Source organism: Narcine bancroftii, chromosome 5, assembly GCF_036971445.1.
Source record: "Narcine bancroftii isolate sNarBan1 chromosome 5, sNarBan1.hap1, whole genome shotgun sequence".
Lineage (NCBI taxonomy): Eukaryota > Metazoa > Chordata > Chondrichthyes > Torpediniformes > Narcinidae > Narcine > Narcine bancroftii.
The window spans coordinates 132066864-132087987 of record NC_091473.1 but is presented as its reverse complement, the minus strand read 5'-3'; the positions used below and the strand labels follow the sequence as shown (position 1 = coordinate 132087987).

General features: G+C 40.0%; 1 protein-coding gene across 2 annotated transcripts in view; it reads left to right on the top strand.

The window, feature by feature from the left end:
* LOC138763975 (choline transporter-like protein 3) overlaps positions 1–19285 on the top strand; it is a 130133-nt gene extending 110848 nt beyond the window's left edge. For both annotated transcript variants that reach the window (XM_069939083.1, XM_069939084.1), the window contains exons 15-16: positions 9740–9835; positions 14362–19285. In XM_069939083.1, the coding sequence (XP_069795184.1) occupies positions 9740–9835; positions 14362–14379 (114 nt within the window). In that variant the 3' untranslated portion in view covers positions 14380–19285. The remainder of the gene's footprint in view (positions 1–9739; positions 9836–14361) is intronic.
* Positions 19286–21124: the final 1839 nt, after the last annotated feature.

Sequence of the window (21124 nt, the reverse complement as noted above, 5' to 3'; positions counted from 1 at the left end):
AGAGAATTTAGGTTAAAATGGCTTAAGTTAAAATGTGATGATTAATCATAAAAAGGGAAGCCAGAACGGACAGGGAGCTTACTAGCAGCCAAGGACAAAAAGTTCAGCTGGATATGTTTTTTTTTAAACATATCTTTTCATGGTCATAGTGAGAGACATGCAGGAGACAAAAGATTGATAAGAAGGGTGAGAAACAGAATTTAGTGTATGTAGAGTTCGCAGCGTACGTAACGAACGTGATAATTAAAAATGCAGTTGTACTTAGAATGCTTTTGCAATTCTAACCAATTAAAACAGTATTAATAAGAAGGGGAAGGGCAAACAACAAGGGTATAAAAATCAATGCACTGTATGTATCGGGGCTTAACTGGTGAGAAGCCAGTTGAGTCCAACTCTGCAGACTTGTAAATAAAGCTTGTCGTGTCATCAGTTTTAAAGAGACTCATGTGTGAGAAGTTTTATTTCTGACACATACCCCCACCCCACTTGCATGAAGAAATTTCCCCTTATGTTTCCACTAAACTTTCCCCTTTTACTCTCAATCCATGCCCTCTCATTTGAATCTCCCCTACTCTCAGTTGAAAAAGCCTATCAACATTGACTCTATCCATCTCCCATATAATTTTGATTATCTCTATCAAATCACTCCTCAACCTTCTACGCTCCAGGGAATAACGTCCCAATCTGCTCAACCATTCCCTGTAACTCAAACCCTGAAACCCTGGCACCATTCTCGTAAATCTCCTCTGCACTCTCTCTCTATACTGTTTATATCCTTCCTGTAATTCGGCAACCAAAACTGCACACAATATTCCAAATTTGGCCTCACCAATGCCTTAAATTTCAACATAACATCCCAACTCCTGTGTTCTATACTCTGATTTATGAAAGCAAACATCTAAATGCTTTCTTCACCACCCTAACCACGTGATTCAACTTTCAGAGAATTATATAAGATTCCTAAATCTCTTTGTTCTACTGCACTCCTCAATTGTCTACTATTTAATGTGTATGTCCTATTTTGATTAGTCCTACCAAAATGTAGCACCTCACATTTATCAGTATTAAACTCCATCTGCCATCTTTCAACCCACTCTTCAAACTGTCCTATATCACCCCGTAAGCTTTGATAATCTTCTTCACTGTACATAACACCGCCAACCCCTGTATCATCTACAAATTTACTCATCCAATTTGCCACCCATTAATCTAGATCGTTAATATATATGACAAATAGCAGTAGACCCAGTACTGATCTCTGAGGTACTCCACTCGTCACTGGCCTCCAATTCAACAAACAATTTTCCACCACTACTCTCTGGCATCTCCCATCCAATCATTGCTGAATCCATCTCACTACTTCATCATTAATACCTAATGCTTCCACCTTCCTTACCAATTTCTTATGGGGAACCTTATCAAAAGCCTTACTAAAGTCCAAATAGACAACATCCACCAGCTTCCCCTGATCAACCTTTTTAGAAATCTCCTCGAAAAGCTTTATAAAATTTGTTAGACATATCTACCATGTACAAAGCCATGCTGACTACCCCGAATCAATCCCTGGATTTCCAAATAGTTGTATATGCCATCTCTAGAACACTTTCCATTAATTTACCCACCACCAACATCAGACTTACAGGCCTATAATTACCAGATCTACTTTTGGATCCTTTTTAGAAAAGCAGAACCACACGAGCCAGCCTCCAGTTCTCCGGCACTTCCCCTGTGGCCATTTCTGTCAAGGCCCTCACTATTTGTAAACTAATCTCCCTCAAGGTCCTAGGGAATATTTTGTCAGGACCTGGAGATTTATCCACCTTGATCTTTTTCCAATATAGCCAACACTACCTCCTCATTAATCCTTATATTATCCATGAGTTCCCTACCATATTTCTTCACTTCATCTGGCTCAATATAAAATCTGAAGAAAAAAAAATTGTTTAAAATTTCACCCATCTCCTCTGGCTTTTCAGAGCCTATGCCCCCCCTCATCTTCAAAGGGTTCAATTTTATCCCTCACTATTCTTTTACTTTTAAACCCTTTAGATTTATTTTTACTTTTACTGCCAAAGCAGCTTCATATCTCCTTTCCTTCTTAAGATTTTTTCTTAATTTTTTTTTTTACACTCCTTATATCCCTCAAGCAGTTCATCCCTTCCTTGCTGTTTATACCTGTTTTACACATCCCTCTTCCTCCGATCCAAGTTCCCAATATATTTTGAAAACCAAGGCTCTCTACAGTTTCCAACATTTCCTTTAATCCTCTCAGGGACATACCAACTCTTCACTCTCAGAGCTTCTCCATTTATCAGCTACATTCTTCCCTGAAAATATCTTATCCCAGTCCACACTGTCCAAATCTTTTCTCATCTCGAAATTTGCTTTCTTCCAATCAAGAATCTCAACCTTTGGTCCACCTCTATTCTTTTCCATTACTAGCCTAAAACTAATCGTATTGATTACTAAAGACAAAAGTGTTCCCCAACACAAACTTCTGTCACCTGACCTACCTAGTTCCTTAATAGGAGATCCAGTACTGCCCTTTCTCAAGTCAGTTCTTCTACATATTGATTCAGAAAACTTTCCTGAACATACTTTACAAACTCTGCCCCATCCAGCCCTCTTACTGTATGGGTATCCCCATTAATGTTCAGAAATTTGAAATCTCTCACAACTACCACCTTGTGTTTATTATACGTAGTCTTCTTACAAATTTGCTCCTCTAATTCCTTCAGCCCATTTGGTGGTCTATAATACACCCCCATTAATGTATTCTTGCCTCTACCATTCCTCAATTCTACACAAATAGCCTCGCTGGACAATCCCACCAAACCATCCTGCCACAGCATTGCTGTAATGTTCTCTCTAATAAACAATGCAACTCCTTCACCTTTTATTCCCCCCTGTTCTATCACGCCTAAAACAATGGAATCCTGGAATATATAACTGCCAAACATGCCTTTCCTGCCACCAAGTTTTACAGCCACAATATCATATTCCCACATGGCCATCCATGCCTTAAGCTCATCCTCCTTATTTACAATGCTCCTTGCATTAAAATATATGCTCTTGAGAGACTGTCCTCCACATATACTTCTTTAGTTACTGTTACGAGCCCAAAGGATCCCAAAATCCAGCAGCGTGACAAATGGTTACTTAAACAAAAGTTGTTTTTAATCAACATTAAACATGAAAACAAAATCAAATCAACTTATCTCTATTAACTTAACTAACCCAAATTAACCCCCTTCTAATTCTAAGAGCACGTGTATGATGTGTGTGTAAATTTAAGAAAAGTTCTTTGGTTCACAGTTCAATCTCACTTCTTCTTCCAAGTTCCCTGGATACAGTGAACAAAATAAAGGTGAATGTTTACCATTCAGGAAGGTTCTCATAGGGTTTGCAGAGAGAGATTTATTGTTCCAAGATTTCCACAGTTGAGGTACCTCAATCTCTTGCTTATGAAACTTCCCCCATCAGGGTTCTCCAGATGATAACCTCTTTCTTTCAGGCTATTACAGAGTTCCTTTCTGTTCTACTTATTCCAAGAGAAACATCAGACACATAGCACTTCCAGCCATTCGCTGCTCAGGAGCTTTGTTTCAATTCCAACAAGCTTCCTGCTTGCTTCACCTGTGACTGCCTCTCTCTCATCTTCCAACTGCTAGCCCATGTGACTCACTTGCCACAAAACCCCCACCTTCTCCAGCAAACAATAGGAGTTGGTCTTTGCTCCCATCTGTTGTTTTAGGTAAACAAACTTCTCAGGAATGACCTTTCTGTGCACTTTGCAGAAAGGTCAGTAGCCTTGTAAAAATGTTCAACACAGTCGACCTGTCTCCAGTCAATTCATTTGATGACATCATTTCAATTATCAGCTACTTGTGAAATGTCCATAGCATTCTCCATAGTTTCTGTATGTTACTGAATATGAATTCTTCAGTATTTCAAATAAGATCTGTTTTAAAATGTGTGTATGTACGTAACCTACTCTAATTTTACCTATCTCTCCCAATATTTATCTAAATTACATTACCAACTACCTTTACCTTCTTCTCTCCATTTATATTTTCATTGTTCCCTCCATTCCTTCCAATCTAGGTGTTCTTCCTCCCTACTCTCTGTAGTCTCACTCTGATTCCCACTCCCTTCCAAACTAGTTTAAACCCTCCCCAACAGCTCTAGCAAACCTGCCCGCCAGGATATTGATCCCCTCCACTTCAAGTGCAGCCCGGACTTTTTGTACAGGTCAGACTTGCCCCAGAAGAGAACCCATGATCAGAAATCTAAACTCCTGCCCCCTGCATCAGCTCCTGAGCCACAACTTCCTAGTTCTACTCTCACTAGCACATGGCACAGACAGCAATCCTGAGATTGCCACCCTTGAGATCTTGCTTTTTAACTTCTTCCCTAACTCTATGTAATCACTTTTCAGGAACTCATCCCCACTTCTAACTATCTCATTGGTCTCCACGTGGACCACGACTTCTGGCTGCTCACCCTCCCCCTCCAGATTGCTGTGGATTCGATCAGAGACATCCCTGACCCTGGCACCTGGGAGGCAAAATACCAACCATGATCCCCAATCTCATCCAGCAGACCTCCTATCTGCTCCCCATAATCAGCGAGTCCCTAACTACAAGAGCCCTACCCTTCCCCCCTCCCTTTCCCTTCTGAGCCAAGGGTCGAGCCCCTGTGGCAGATACCCAACCTCCATGATTTATCCCCTGTAGATCGTCCCCCCCAACAGGATCCAAAGCAGTATACTTGTTGTTGAGGGGAACAGCCACAGGGGTACTCTGCAGTGCCTGTCTTTCCCTCCCCCTTTCCCTTTCTTCACAGTTTCCCCGACTCCTGACTGTTGGGGTGACTACCTCCCCATAACTCCTATCTAACACTTCCTCTGCCTCCCTTATGATCCACAGTTCATCCAGCTACAACTCCAATTCCCTAACCCAGTGCAACTGGATGCACCTTTTGCAGTTGTAGTCATCAGGAACATCTGTGCTGTCCCTGACCTCCCACATCCTACAATCGGAGCACTCAACTCACTCCATCACCTGCTCTTCAATTTGAATTAGAGTAATTAAGATCATCTTCTAAAAAAAACCTTACCTCACAGGGAGCTCTTCCTCAGCCTCTACTAGCCGAAACCTCTCGAGCCAAAGGTTTGAAGTCCCACTCCTTCACTAGGCTGCTCCTTTAGCAAGCCCTCCTTTTTATTGGTTCCTTCTAATTTTCTTAATTACCCAATTAATCCCTCCCACAATAATCAATGACCAGCAGTCACCAGACTCACCTGGCTGAAGGCTCCTCACCAGGTGAGCTGTCCTTCCCTTTAAAAATTCTACCACCCGACCAATGTCAAACGCCTGTGCACTAGGTTCCCATCTGACTTTCAAAATCAACCTATAAAATTAAATAAATAAAAATTAGATAGATAGATAGATAGATGGATGGATGGATGAAGAGCAAAATACATTCTGATAATAAATTTGGGCATATTACCCATCCAAATCATTTGTTCCATTTCATTTACTCCCGAAGGAGTCAATGCCTATACCCATCGTTCCCTCAATAATGCTCTCAGTTGGGGAGGAGTCACATGATGGAGTAGTGGCCGGTAGGAGAATACCAGCCCTCTCCAGAAAAGAAGAAAAAAAGTGAAGGAAAAGCAAAGCCCCAGAAACACAGAACACAACAAATAAAAGATAAAGGTGTGGAGAAAAGAAAGAAATTGACACCCAAGAAAGAAAAACCAAAAACGGGAAAAAAAGAAGGAAAGACGCCGAAAGAGAAAGGAGAAGGCCTTCCCTGTTCGAAAAAGCAGGGACCCGCCATGGAAAGAGGAGCCCGCTCCCCGAGGTTAGTGGAGACCCCGCAGGGTCACGACCTACAGACCGCGGGACTGCAAAAATGGCTCACTGAGCCAAACAGGTGCGCAACTGCGCATGCACGATGCGCACTACAAGGACGAGGAGAACACCAACAGGAGGGGGGACCAGCTGTGGAGTGAAACTACACAGCACAAACAGCTGAGAGAGGCCCGACACCAGGGCTCCCAACTGGAAGTAAAAGAAAGCAACAGGAAAGGGAGGGATGAGAAAGAAAAACAGAAGCAGGAGGCCCAACAGATAACCAGCCCAGAAGAAGACCAACATCAAGAAACCATGAAAATAAACCAAACAGAGACAAGCAGCTCAACAAGAAAGTCAGAAGAGACACAGATACAAGGAAGAGAAGTAGAAGACACAAACCCAAGAGCAGAGACAGAAGAAGAAGAACACCAAGCTCTGCACAGAGGAATAGAAGGTAAAATGAATGGACAGTACATAGATTTTTAAAAATTTCAAGAACAAATGAAAGCATTAAAAGAATGGCTGACACTAGAATTTAGTGAAATGAAAAGTACAGAAGAAAAAGTGAGTAGAATAGAACTGGTCATAACAGATGTAGGGAAAGGATTAGATAATGTGAAGAACGTGTAATGGCAGTAGAAATGGACACAGATAAAGCCTTTGACAGGGTAGAATGGAATTATTTATTCAAAGTATTACAGATGTTCAACCTACCAGAGAAATATATTAATTGAATTAAAGCATTCTATAAAGGACCATTGGCGAAGGTGACAGTAAATGGATATATATCGAACCAATTTAAATTAAGCAGGTCAAATAGGCAGGGATGTCCACTATCTCCCTCACTGTTCACTTTAGCAATACAACCATTGGCAGAACTGATAAGAACAGAAAATAAAATAAAAGGGATAAAAATAAAAGAGAAGGAGCATAAAATCAGTTCATTTGCAGATGATATCATAGTATTCAACAGAACCAGAATTATCAATAAAAGAATTACATAAGAATTGAAGGAATATGGAGAAATATCAGGGTACAAGATCAATGCAAATAAAAGTGAAACGATGCCAATGAGTAATGCGGATTTCACAAAGTGTACGAAAGAAAAATCATTTAAATGGCAAACATAAGCAATCTGATACCTAGGTATTCAACTAGATAATAATCTAGGCCATCTATACAAATTAAATTATCAGCCATTAATGAAGAAATTACAAGATGACCTACAACATTGGAAAGATTTACCACTAACATTGATAGGGAGGGTAAATTGCATTAAAATGAATATCTTCCCAAGTGTACAATACCTATTTCAATCATTACCAATTCCCTTAACAGAGAAATTCTTCAATGAACTAAAGAGAATTATTAGGAAATTCTTATGGAAAGGGGGTAAGGATAGCGCTAGATAAATTAACAGAATGGTACAAACAAGGTGGTTTGCAGCTACCAAACTTTAAAAATTATTATAGAGCAGCACAATTAAGATATCTATCAGATTTTTATCAAACAAGGGAAAAACAAGATTGGTCCAAGATAGAGCTAGATAAAATAGGGGAGAAAGTACCAGAACATATACTTTATAAGTGGGATGAAAAACTGGTGCAACATAGAAGTTCACCAGTACTGCACCATCTGCTCAACATTTGGAAGAAGATTCACGTAGAAAGGAAAAAAACAAATTACCAACTACTAAAATTATTATTGACGCAAAATCAACTAATCCCTTTCACAATAGATAACCTTTCCTTTAGAGAATGGGAGAGAAAAGGAATTAAAAGAATAGAAAATTGTTTTTTGGGAAATAATTTATTTTCATTTGAACAAATGAAGTACAAATATGGAATAACTCATGGTACAATGTTTGCATACCACCAACTGAAAACCTACTTAAAGGACAAATTGGGAAGCAGACTGAGATTACCAGAAGGAAGCAGCTTTGAATATGTGATTACAGACACAATGATAATTAAAATATTTATAACAAACATGTACATCAAGCTGCAAGAGAAAGAAAATGATGAAATAAGCTATAAACCCAAACAAAAGTGGGAAAAAGATTTAAACATAAAGATAAAAAATGAAATATGGGAAAAGTTATGCTCCAGAACTATGAGAAATATAATAAATGTGAGGTTACACATGATACAATATAATTGGTTACACAGGCCATATATCACGCTCCAAAAGTTAAATAAATGGGACCCAACAGTATCAGATAAATGTTTCCGCTGTAAGGAGGAAACGGGAACAACAGTACATGCAATTTGGGCATGTGAGAAAGTGGAAAAGTTTTGGGAAGATCTAAATCAGGTATTAAATAAAATCACAAAAAGCAACATAGCGAAAAATCCAGAGATCTTTCTTCTAAGTAATATAAGAAGTAATGAATTAGGCCTCAAACTGGATGAAGCGCAAAAAAAGATTTATGATGATAACCTTAGCTGTAGCAAAAAATATATAATGCCAACCTGGAAATCAGAAGAGAGCCTGAGAGTACAGCAATGGTACATGGAAATGAATAAATGTATTCCATTGGAAAAAATAACATATAATTAAAATAAAGTCACATTATTTGAACAAATTTGGGAACCGTACATGGAACACAACAGAGAGGGCCTACCCCGCGGATCTCCACCCTCTAAAATGATAGAATGAGAAGACAAAATGAACTGACCCAGTATGTAAAAGTAGATGACACAATTTTCTTGTTTATTTTCATTGTGTGATGACATTGTTTAATGGGTTTATTGTATTGTATGTGTTGAACGTTTAATGGGTTTGGAGGGAGGGGGGAAAAGGGGAGAAAATGACACTGTTTATATTCAAGAGGGAAATGCTTGTGTGTATTTTGATTAATATGGTTCAAAGTGTGAAAAATAAAAAAAATTAAAAAATAAAGCTCAGTTGAAGAAAACAGGAATGCTAACTGTTTCTGTTAACTAGGTTAAATGAGTAGTTAATCCTACTTGTATTATATTAAAACATGCCAGTAAATGTTTTATTAGCCATGAAACAATTACAAGTTTACATTTGCACAAGCATTCAGTGTGCACATACTTTTGTCACAGGAAAGAAAAAGCACAACATAAGATTTTTTGCACACATTGACTATTCGTCATCGTGGCTATCCCTTGAGAGCAAGGATAATGGTCTTTGTTCCATTGATCTCATTTATGGGATCTCAAGTGGCTTATAAATCCATTCTTGGAAAGTGGTCCACAGAGCAAAGACACCTGTGCATGTACTTGTTTAATATGTACTTGATGTTGCACTCCAAGAAGCACACGATACTTCACAAATCAACCAACTAATTCCAATGGTATGGAAACCATGACGATTGGAGTTGATGGATTTGTTGTAGTCTTCGTCCACCTTCACAGCCGTTGAGTTTGAAATACCTTTGTTCACCTATTCCACCATTGAGGTCTTGGTTGTGTTGTTCTTTGTCAGAGACCTCAGCCTCAACCTTACTGCCGTAGGTGACCCTACCAGGAGCATAGCTCCAGGCGGCATCACTATTGGGATCACAGGACCACGCAAGCTCTTCCATCATGACAAGGTGACAATCCACGGAGAAAACTGACAATTAGAGAGATCATTGCTTCGCGACAAACCAACTTTTTGATCATTTGCTCTTCTGACCCGTGCTTGACAAGGACAGTTCCTAACTTCAAGACATATTTGCATTGATCTATATTCTAAGGAGCAGAGGTATCAGTCACAAAGAATTTGCAAGCTTGTTTAATAATTGTCTGTGTGTGCATGTAGTCTTCATGGTTTTATTAGCATTACAACTTTTATTTTTCAGAAATCTTATTGGCTTCAAATGATGCTTTAACATAAACATTTCCAGAATAACTCTTGTTTCTCTCTAGAAATTTATGGACAAAACCAATGAAAAGGGCAGGAACAATGGTCGTGACAGAATGGACAAGGAAAGTTACAGATACGTAGTAGAACTTCAGCCAATGGTCAGTTTGGAAAACTGTTGCTCCAAGATGCGTGTTAAGTTGCTGTTCATTAGTTTTAATACTAAATACTTTTGTACAAAATGATGAAATGCCCATTTTAAAATACACATCATAACAGGCACATAACCAAAGTCGGGATAAGCTTTAACATAGTTAATATTGTATATAAATGGACAACTTGAAGGTGAGAGAGTTTGTTTGGTAGAGAGGTGGACAGCTCTATTTGGTAGAGAGGTGGACGGCTCTATTTTTGATTTTAACCGGCAAAATGCTTAAATGAGGCAGAATTCAACAACAACTTTTATTTACATATCTCCTTTTATAAGGGATAGTGGAAAAAAATGCCCAGTCAGCTGAACCAGAACTATTGCAAACTAGGGTTTTATCACAAAGAAATGTATTCAGATCAGACCCATACAGACTCGAAACTGCCCACCCTGACCATAAAGTCTAACCTACACCAGTTCTACCTGCCGGCATTTGGCCCATATTCCCTCCAAACCCATTTTATCCATGTATCTGTAAAAGAAATTCTTTTACCATTGCCATAACACCTGCCTCAACCAACTTCACTGGCATCTTGTTCAATACACCTACCACCTTCTATGTTAAAAACGTTACCCCCACAGGTTCCTACTAAATCCTTCCCAGCCCCTCTCTCCTTAAACCTAAATCCTCTCTTTATCGATTCCTCTACCCTGGGCAAAGATTGTCGAGAGGTTGCGTTCCATTACCCCTAGTGATTTTGTACATCTCTATGAGTTCACCCCGCACGTTCCAGAACTCTAAAGGATAAAGCCCTAACCTTAACCTCTTCTGATCGCTCAGGTTTACGAGTCCTAGCAACATCTTGGTAAATCTTCTCTGCACCCTCTCCAGGTTGGCATCTTTCCTGCACCACGTTGACCAAAACTGAACACACTACTCCAAATGTGACCTCACTAATGTCTTAAACAACTGCAGCAGACCTCCCAATTTCTATACTCAATATTCTCACTCATGTGCTGACCCATTTGTGGAGTTTGAACATGGCAGGATTGCCGCTGTTCAGAAGAAAATAGGAGCAGAAGTAAATCACAAAAATCTGCAGATTGGAGTTAAACAGGAAAGTCTGCAGATGCTAGGTCTGTAACACAATACACAAAAGTGCTGGAGAAACTCAGCGGGTCGCACAGCATGTACAGGAAGCAAAGGGATATAAGCAACATCTCGGGCCTGAGCCCCTCACCAAGGTATGGGCAAAAAGCAGGTATGCACCCAAATAAAAAGGAGGGAGGAGGAGAGGAAGGAAAGAAGGGGCAGGGGAGGAGCACAGGCCAACAGGGGGAAAGAGGTCATAGGTGGATATAGGTAGGAGGGGAGAAGAGAAAAAAGAGGAAGGATAGGGGATAGCAGATACTGGGGTCGAGTGCAATACAGAAAAAGTGCTGGAGAAACTCAGCAGGTCATGTAGCATCTATAGGAATTAAAAGGTAGTCAACGTTTTGGGCCAAAAACCTTTGTCAGGAATGCGGAAAAACAGGTAGATGCCTGAATAAAAATGTGGGGGTGAGGAGGAGGGACGAGTACAGGCTAACAGGTAGGAGGTAATAGGTGGATACAGGTAGGAGTTGATGGGGGAAGAGAACAGAGAGCAGCTCTGCAATAGAAGACTGTTGGGTCCCTCGAGCTTGGCCTGCCTGGCAACATGATTTTGGCTAATCATTGCTGGTCTCAACTGTTCTATCTTTAAATATTTATTTCCTTGTACTAGGCCTCCCTAGATAACAAACAGTTCTATTTTTATTGATTTTGTCTATAAATTGAAAAAAAATGCACCCCAAAAAATCCATCTTTAGGTAACCATCCCTCCAAAGAATTGTAGTTGATGTTATAGAATTAATTAAAGCTAAACAATACAATAGGACCATTCAAAAGACTCTTAAGATAGGTATGTGATGGAAGAAAAATAAAGGATTGTGGATAGGAGGTAAGGGACGGTTAAATTATTCTGGAGTGACAGGTCAGCATAACATTCTGGGCTGAAGGGCCTGTACTGTTCGATTTACCTTTCTCCACCTTAAATATATTCTGCATTCTTTGCCATCTTCGGGGGGGGGGCTGAGAATTCACTAGCCCCGAGAGAAGAAATTTCTACACATTTCTGTTTTAAATGGCCAGCTCTTTATTTTGCAGCTACGTCCCCTTCTTTCATGACTTTCTCTGCTGCGAACAACTCGATGTCTACCTTGTAAAGCCTCCTTGGGATTTTATAGGTTTTGAATAAGGACACCCCTCAATCTTCTAACCTCCAAGCAAGATAAAATACGTTTGAAGGGATTTTGACAGGCGAGAGGAGTGGTTATCTTGGAAACTAGTTAGCATTGGTACAGTGAGAGAGCATATGAACTAAAAAAAAATGAGTACATTTCACCATTCAGTACAAGCCTCTCGAGCCCACTTCACTATTCCCACAAAGTCTGTACCCAATCTGCCAAGCCCAAAAGAATTGTGTTTCAATTAGATCTCTCATTTTTCGCTCATCTCCTTTCATCCCATGACACACAACTCAGCAGTGAACAGCAAAATACTATTCATCTCTGTAAGAGATGAGCTGCTCCACGCCCAAACTGCTCGATTGTGCTACATAGGACATCTTCTTCATACAAGGAATCAACTGCATGAACTTACTCTAAACTGCTTCCATTGTAATAATTTCCTTCCTTAAATAAAGAGCCCAAAACTGAATGCAGCATTCCACACACAAGCTTTCCAACACCAATTCAATCACAACTTCCTTTCTTTTGTACTCCAGCACCTTGCAATTAAGGCCAACATTTATTTGGCTTCCTCATTACTCACTTAGAGAGGAAATGGTTGTCAGCCGTGAACTCTTTGAGGACAAGTATTACACTGTCCATGTGTCCAACTATCCTCAGGAAGGAGGTAACGGAGCATTAAAATCTGGACTGTCAGGCTGGGAAATAGCTTCTTCCCACAAGCTGTGAGATTGATGAACAGTATCCTGTAACCAAGTATATTACTCCAAAATATTTAATTTTTTTAAATTAAATTTGCATATACAGCACGGTAACAGGCCATTTCAGCCCACAAGTCTGTGACGACCAATTTTCACCCCAATTAACCTACACCCACCCCCCAGTACGTTTCGAACAGAAGGAGGAAACTGGAGCCCCCTGGGGAAAACCCAGACAGAGGAGAGCTTACAAACAGCGCGGGATTCAGACCCCAGTCCCGACCGCTGGCATTGTAAAGGCGTTATACTAACCGTTACACCAACTGTGCCACCTATATTCATTTTATTATATCTTTATGTGCATTTGTGATTATTACGTGCTGTGTATTGTGTAGATATCTGTGTGCACTATTTCATCTGGGTGTACGTGTACAGTCATTATAATGAACTTGGAGCAGTTTAGTGATCTGACCTTGGTCCTTAGTGAAGATCCTGATTGGAATGCGAGTTGCACTGGAAAGACACTACAGCAGTAAAAGCTCAAAGCTATGAAGAGGAAAGTTCTGCAGTAAAGTTCAAACTTACATTCCTTGCGGGAGGAGCAAGAGGTCATGTTGAAGCTAGTAGGTAGCTTCGGATCCTAGTATATTAGTATCCTAGTATGTTGACCACTGTTGTTTGTTGAAAGACATAGTAAACCTAATGGTTTTTTTAAAAAAAATTTTTTAATTATTGAACCATGAATTATATCAATAACAATATTTACAAATGTTCATCATTAAAATATACATAGTGACATTTCCTAACCTGATAGTTATGAGTTCAGAGGACTCCCAAATCCTAGCTGCAATAGAAATTCACCAAGACAAATGGTTACATAAACAAAAGTTGCTTTTAATTTTCTTTAAACACAAAAACAGGATCAAAGTTAAACCCCCACCCCCCCCCCCCACAATCTCTCTTTTAAAGACATATTTATCCATTACCATAATATAATCCATAACACCACAGCATTCAGGTTCCTGCTGCACTGCAGGATTTAATCCTACAGACTGCACATGATCACTCTCCCAGGTCAGTGAAAGCTTCAAATATCACTGTTTCATGAGGGGGAAATGTATCAATGAAAGAACCCAGACTGATATCTAATGTCCTGAAAGAAAAAAAAACAATTTATGCAGCAGAAATTGAATGTTGTATTGGTCAAGTATTTCTAGATATATAATTGACATTTTAAGCCTGAGGTACCTTGAAGAAGCAAAACGTCGGTTATATATCTTTACCTCCTATGGAGGTTCTGAGATCTGCTAAGTTCCTCCAATATTTCTGTGTTTTTATTAACAATCACAGCATCTGCAGACTTTCACGTTTCACTTCAAGAGTTTCTGGGACACCAGTCTTTAAATTTTCCTGCCCTTTGAGCCCGGAGGAAATAAGCTGAGTCCATGAGTTCAGAGGTTTTGCCTCAAGCATGTTAAAATGTTTAGCTGATGTAAATATTTTTACAGTGGTTAGTTAATATTCAGTAAAGCACATCTGCAGAATTAATGTGATTTTTTTTATTTGGCAGGGTGCAAATACGGCATGATGGGACCACAGTGGACTGGAAATGGGCCTTCATATTCCATCAAAACCTTTATAACTGCATGCAAAATGGAAGGTGGAACCATCTGTCAAGTTTGCCTGAATGGCTTGATTTACGTGGAAGTATTTTTATATATTTAAGTAAAGAGTATTACCCAACATATTTTATTATTGTTCATTCTCTCATGTGTTGGTATCTGATCAGAGGTACTTGTGTTTTCAGCATTTCAGCCTGTAATATCCTCGCACAAACTAATGTGAAACTTTGTGCTGAAGGATCACTGAGTGAAGTCGGCCTTGAGAGGCAGATTTCACCAAATGGAACTGATAGGTTTTTTTTTTAAGTTCTGGAATTATCCATAAATTTGACCCTCTAGTATGATTGCAAAGAATTCCAATGTTGACATCTAGGTTTTTGAAAGGCAAATTATATGACAAGAGAGATCATTTTTTGTGGGTACACATATCAAATTGTGCCACTGCCTTGGTTGATGGTATAGAATACTAACCCCTAATTCCAGAGGTCTCCAGAAACTGTAGTGTTAACCAACACTAACCCAAATCATAAACTTCGGAAGTGAATAAACCTTGAACACACAAGAGATTGTACAAATCATTTTTAAAGTGGAAGTTCTTGTATAACATTTAATAAATACGATTGCATTACCACAAGACGATTTATAATTATTTATGAATAATTATTAATCGCAGGAGTTCTGTTTTCCAATTAGCACTCACCCCTTGTATTCCTGCTGTCCACCAATCTTCTTTAAACAAAATGCAGACTTAAGATGCCAACACAGGTATTAGCAACCACAAACACGTTGGGAGTGTCCTTTGGCCATCGTTCTCCTGCATTTAGAGCACTTGGCTCAGGAGGAACCAACCCCAATGTTGTCAGGTTTGGTAAGGGTAGTGCCATTAATGTTTGGTGAACTGATCTCTACCTCACAGAGGTTGAACATCAACCCATTGATTCCCAAACTGTCATTAACTCGAATTTTATCTGGTGATCTCTCCTCTACAGCTTCTAATTTCATGAGCCCAGAACCATATACAACTCTCTCTTCTCCCCCGCAAGATCCATAACCTGGATTCACCTGTTGCACCCATTGCTCCTCCCCATCTTTGCCTCCATATTCACTCTACTCCACCACCCGACACATCGTTTGCATATTATTCGAGGAAGGACCATTCCTTTTGTAACTCGCTGGTTTGCTCTTTCCCCATCACACTGCCCAACAATTGCAACACCTTCCCTTCTACCTCTCTCAGCATCCTGAACCCAAGATAAGCAGTGGCTCAGTTGAACCACATTCAATATTGACAGTGAGCTGTGATTTAGATTGAAGATGCCACATACAGAGAGAGTGACTGCTTTGAGAAGCACAGCACTTCCATTTGGCCCCAAGGATGACACTGAGCCACTAGTTTCTGTCATCAAAATTCTTAATTCTACTCTGACATCTGCTTTGTCTTCTCCACTGTTCTAAGGCAGCCCAATTTAAGCAAAAGTTGGAGCATCTAATTTTCCAACTGGGTGCATTACAACCCTCTGGATGCAACAATTGAATTATTTCTGATAACTTGCCAGTTTGCAGAGCTGGCCAGTTGTTACAAGCTGTATCTGTCAGCTTAGTTTTTTCCCCCCTCAGCTACTCTGATATTTCAGCATTCTTTTATTTCAGGTGTTACAAGCTCAAAGGACCCCAAAACCCAGCAGCAACAGATATTCACCATGACAAATGGTTACACAAAACAAAAGTTTTTAATGATCTTTAAACATGAAAACAAAATCAAACTTTAACTTATCACTATAAACTTAACTAACCCAATTTAACCCCCTTCTAATTCTAAGCACACATGTATATAATGTGTGTGCAAATTTAAGACAAGTTATTTGGTTCACAGTTCAATCTCAATTTTCCAAGTTGACAGGCTGCAGGCAGTTCTTATACTGTGCACAGAATTTAACATGTATAAAGTTCACCAGGCTTTGGTGCTCAGGATGGTTAATGGTTACCGCTCAGGAAGGTGCTTGTAGGTTTGCAGAGAGAAATGTGTAATTCCAGGATTTCCACAACTGCGGTACCACCATTAGTCACCTCAATGTCTTGCTGATGAAACTTGCTCCATCAGGGTTCTCCATATGATCTCTTTCTTTCAGGCTATTACAGAGTTCCTTTCTGTTCCACTTATTCCAAGAGAAATATCAGATAGCACTTCCAGCCATCCGCCACTCTGGAGCTTGTGTTTCAGTTCCAACAAGCTTCTCCTGACTTGTTACAGCTTTCTGTGTTGCACACAGTCCAAGACTCCCTTCTGTCTGTCCCTCTCTCTCAGACTCAAACTTCCAGGCAGCATGTCCTTCTCTCTCTCACTTGCAAAACCCCTGACCTTCTCCAGCAAACAATAGTTTGTCTTTTGGTCAATCTGTTGTTTTAGGTAATCAATAACATCTCAATGACCTTTCTGTGAAGAGGTATTAGGAGACGGCCTGTCTCTTGCTGTGGCTTTTAAAGACAATAGTCCATTCATTCACTTCAATTAACAACCACTTGTGAAATCTCCATAGCATTCTCCATAACTTCTATAACGTCACTGAATATGAATTCTCCAGTATTTCAAATAAGATCTCTTTTAAAATGTGTGTATTTAGTAACCTCTAATTTTACCAATTTATCTCCCAAAAACATTCCAATATTCCATCACACAGGGTTTCAGATTTTGCAAGCTTTATCCAACTTCCAGCATTTGTCCCCCTCTTTCTCCTCTACATCCCCTTGATAGATGATCCACAGCTTTAGCAAACCTTCACCACCCTCTGGGCAGGCAGCATTATCGTTTGCATCCCATCACAGACAGGCATCCATCACCCTGCAACACGAAACCTGCTGATTTCACAGAGATCTAGTTAAAAAGTCTTCAACCTGAAACGTTACCACTCTGCATCTTACCGAACCTGCAACAACACTAAAGTGAGAAACAACTTCAATGGTACCCTGTGACTGGGGCAATTAATCCAACAACCATCCTCCTTTTTGCAACAGATCACTCCATCCAGAGGGAGTTTTTTCCTCTTTGGTGCTTACCTTCTGTTTCAACTGCAGTCCTTGATGTGAAACTTGGCCAAATGCTACTGTGATGTCTCCCTGCCCCCATCTTTGCAATTAAGACTTAATTCAAGCAAATCAAAGAGATAAGAAGTTTTGGGCTAAATGTTTCTGGCAAAACCATCAGTGGGATGGAAGCAAAAGCATACAAGCACATTAGGAGGGGCAGTCACCTCAGCCACTGATATCTTCTCCATTCCATAAGCATCTATTCCCAATGCATTTTCAAATGAATAAAAGGTAGACAATCCTGCAGAATCACGATACGTATAGGGTTATGTTTTGAGTCAGTCAGCTCAACTGTTAAATTATCCCAGGCTGTGATAAGTACTTACAGTCAGTGCATTGTTAAGCTTCGTTATGATCAACGTGTCAAAGAGAAAATGAGACTCTAATTTTACCACTCTGCCAGCTAGAACTGAGAACTGGTTGTCTTGCAGCCATTCATCAATAACAATACCCTACTGTGCCACAGAACATGAAACACAACCAGAACTAGGAAAATATCCAACATTGGATGCAGTGCCTCAATTATAATCCCAGTACCCTATTTGGGAAGGTTGATTTTTAAAAAAAAAATCTTTGTCCTTACCATTTAAAGTCTTGGAGGTTATTTTAAATGAACCCAAAATGAAGGCAAGGTAATTTGGGAAAATTGGAGAAGTATCCATCTTTGCTGTGACCTGCTGAGTTTCCCTATCATTGCCTTTTTACTACAAATACTTGCATTGGCAGACTTTAGAGTTTCACTTAATTTGGGGATTTTTTTTTCCAAAAGGGACTAGGTTTTTATTATGCAAGATATATTGTACAACCCTAACATCTGCTTTCATCTATATATCACGGCTACCAAATGGTATTGATGTTAAAATTCTTTTGGTGGGGAACATTAACATGAAGCATAAAAATCTACAGCACAGTACAGGCCCTTTGACCAACAGTTTTGTGCCTACCTAATAACCCACAGCAGGGCTGGCCAAACCACAGCTCATGAGCCACATGTGGCTCTTTCACGTGAATACGTAGCTTGCGGAGGAATGCTCGCTGTGTAGTGTTAGTGGGCATGGCTTGCGATCCTGTGATTGTGACACACGTGCCTGCGTTGCAGTGAAATTAGCGGAGTGTAAGTGAGATCCTGGCCGCTCTCCCGTCCAAGCACCCAATGCCCTGGCTGTCCGCTCAGCCGACCACCAGACGTCCCCAACTTCTGCCTATCTGAGCTCCCAATGCCCTGCCCTGGCTGCCTGTCCACAGAATCCCGCAACACCCTGACTGCTCACCCACCAAAGGTCCCAACGCCTCCAACACTCACCTAGGCCCCGTCCACCCACCCATCCAAACTCCTGATGCTCCGATCACGCACTTACCACCCTGTCCTGTCCAGCCAGCTGCTTATCACAGCTCCAAATGCCTTGAACAACTCAACCGAAGTAAGTGCCTGTTTTGTATGTGTGTAATAGTTGACCCCCCCACCCCTAAATTTCACCCTAAAAATTGGTCCACAAAATTTGACTATTACACAAGTCTATGCAGTATGTGTACATTTTCATTATTGTAACTAATACAAATTAGTTTAAATATACATGAATAAATACTATTAAGAAATGAGTGTACCTGTATGTAATAAAAGATTTTTGTAACAAAAAGTGCATTTAAGAATAAAAATGCGTATGTAATTTTTTTAGTATTTTGGCTCTCAAACATCCTCTTTGCTCAATGTAGAGGAACTACTTTTGTAGCCAAAAAGACTGTTTTGTAACTTATGGAAGTAATTGATTAAACACTTTATTTCAACAAGACTGCTCACTGAACTTTTAGCCCACACTTCATACATATGGGCCAAATATTTCTTTTACATCATAATTTTACAAAAGTATTTAAAAACTTAATAGTGAGATATTAACACTGGATAATGAAGATTTTGCCTCCTGGTCGCTTTTGGGGTGTATTTTATGAATTTTGGGCTGCTGATCGTGAAAATCACCTTAACCTTTTCTTAACATGTACTGATTTAAGATAAAATATGATAGGAAATCACAAAAAAAAGTTATGTCTCGTTCAAGCATAACCTGGACGTCTTCCCCGCTGATCTTGGTGGAGTCAGTGATGAACGTGGGTGAAAGGTTTCACCAGGATATTGCAACCATGGGAAAGCGGTTCAGGGCAATTGGAATCCATCAATACTGGCCAACTGTGGTTGGACATTGACATGAGAGGCATCAGATGCCGAGTACAAACAAAAATCAGCAGCAAAACATTTTTAGGTCAGTTGAACGAACACAATGTGTCGGCATCATTTTGCGATTAAACTGGCTAAATTACATAATACTTAATTTAACGTTTCTCCAACTTCCTACTTGATAGAGCAAATCTGAAATTATCTTTGTATTCACCTTGAACTTGTCTATCGTAATATCCACCCCCCCCCCCACAAAAGTTTCACAAATCAAACCTTTTGAAAAAATTTGTTGACCAGTGTAATTCATGAAAGTTGCACTCTAAGGAACAAGCAATGTTCTTCCTCTCTTCCAAGGGTTATCTCTGAACCTCTCTCATACTGTGCCACCTCTGGGCCGCTCCCTCACTTTCTTTCCACCTTTATATATCTGCAAATTCACTTTTTTTTTAAATCTTAAGTCTCGATATAGGGTTCAAAGCAGAAACGTTGACTGATCATTCCTACCTATGGATGCTGCATGGCCTGCCGAATTCCTCCAGCAAAACTTTGCCTGCTCTTAATCCCATGGACACAGCTCTGTTCCCTTCATTCTCAGTCACTAGTCATCTCACGCTTCTATTGATGTCATGGTTCTTAGCTCAACCACTGGAAATGTTCTTGGCTCCAGTGGGCAAGATCGACTTGGCTGGATTATATCAACAGCAGCTCCCACAGAGGACGGCCCGCACGCGAGAGGACGGCCCGCACGCGAGAGGACGGCCAACCTGCTTCACTTGGTCATCACACACACCACCACTTGGAAATGTATTGCTACTGAAACAAGATCCTGCTAACTCCTTCCCCATCAGCAATGTGGCAGTACCTTCAACCACTCAAGGGCACTCCCAACATTACCAACTAAAATAGAATTTCTCAACCATCCCATAGTCCAAAATCAACAATTTTCATTTTTCTATTCCATGTTAAGACTGCAGTGGATCTGCATTGCATTCTTTAAAGGCACTATGCCCTTTGTACAATTGCACAGATGGAATCATACAAGGATAGGGAGAACCTGGATGGATCAGGAGAAAGGAGGTACTCTTATATGCCGATGTATAGAACAACTCTGTAGGATGTCACCCATAATTTCCACCTGAAATGTTGATTTTGAGCAATTTTGTTTGTCTAAGACAACACCCAAAACCTGGTGCTTACTACTGACCAATGGATGCTGTTAAAAGCAAATCACAATATTTTAATAACAAATTACCATGTAAAGGTTTTAATTTTATTTGCACGTTTCAAAATAAATAATCAGCTCCTGTAAACAGGCCGTTTAGAGCCTGTACAGAGCCAACTGCAGTCAGACTGGCTGAATGTAAATTGCGTTGAAGCCAACAGGAAGATGGTAGTGTTGTTGAGACATTGTTGTTGCCTTTGAAGAGTGCCTATAAGGATTTCACAAGTAGGTGTTT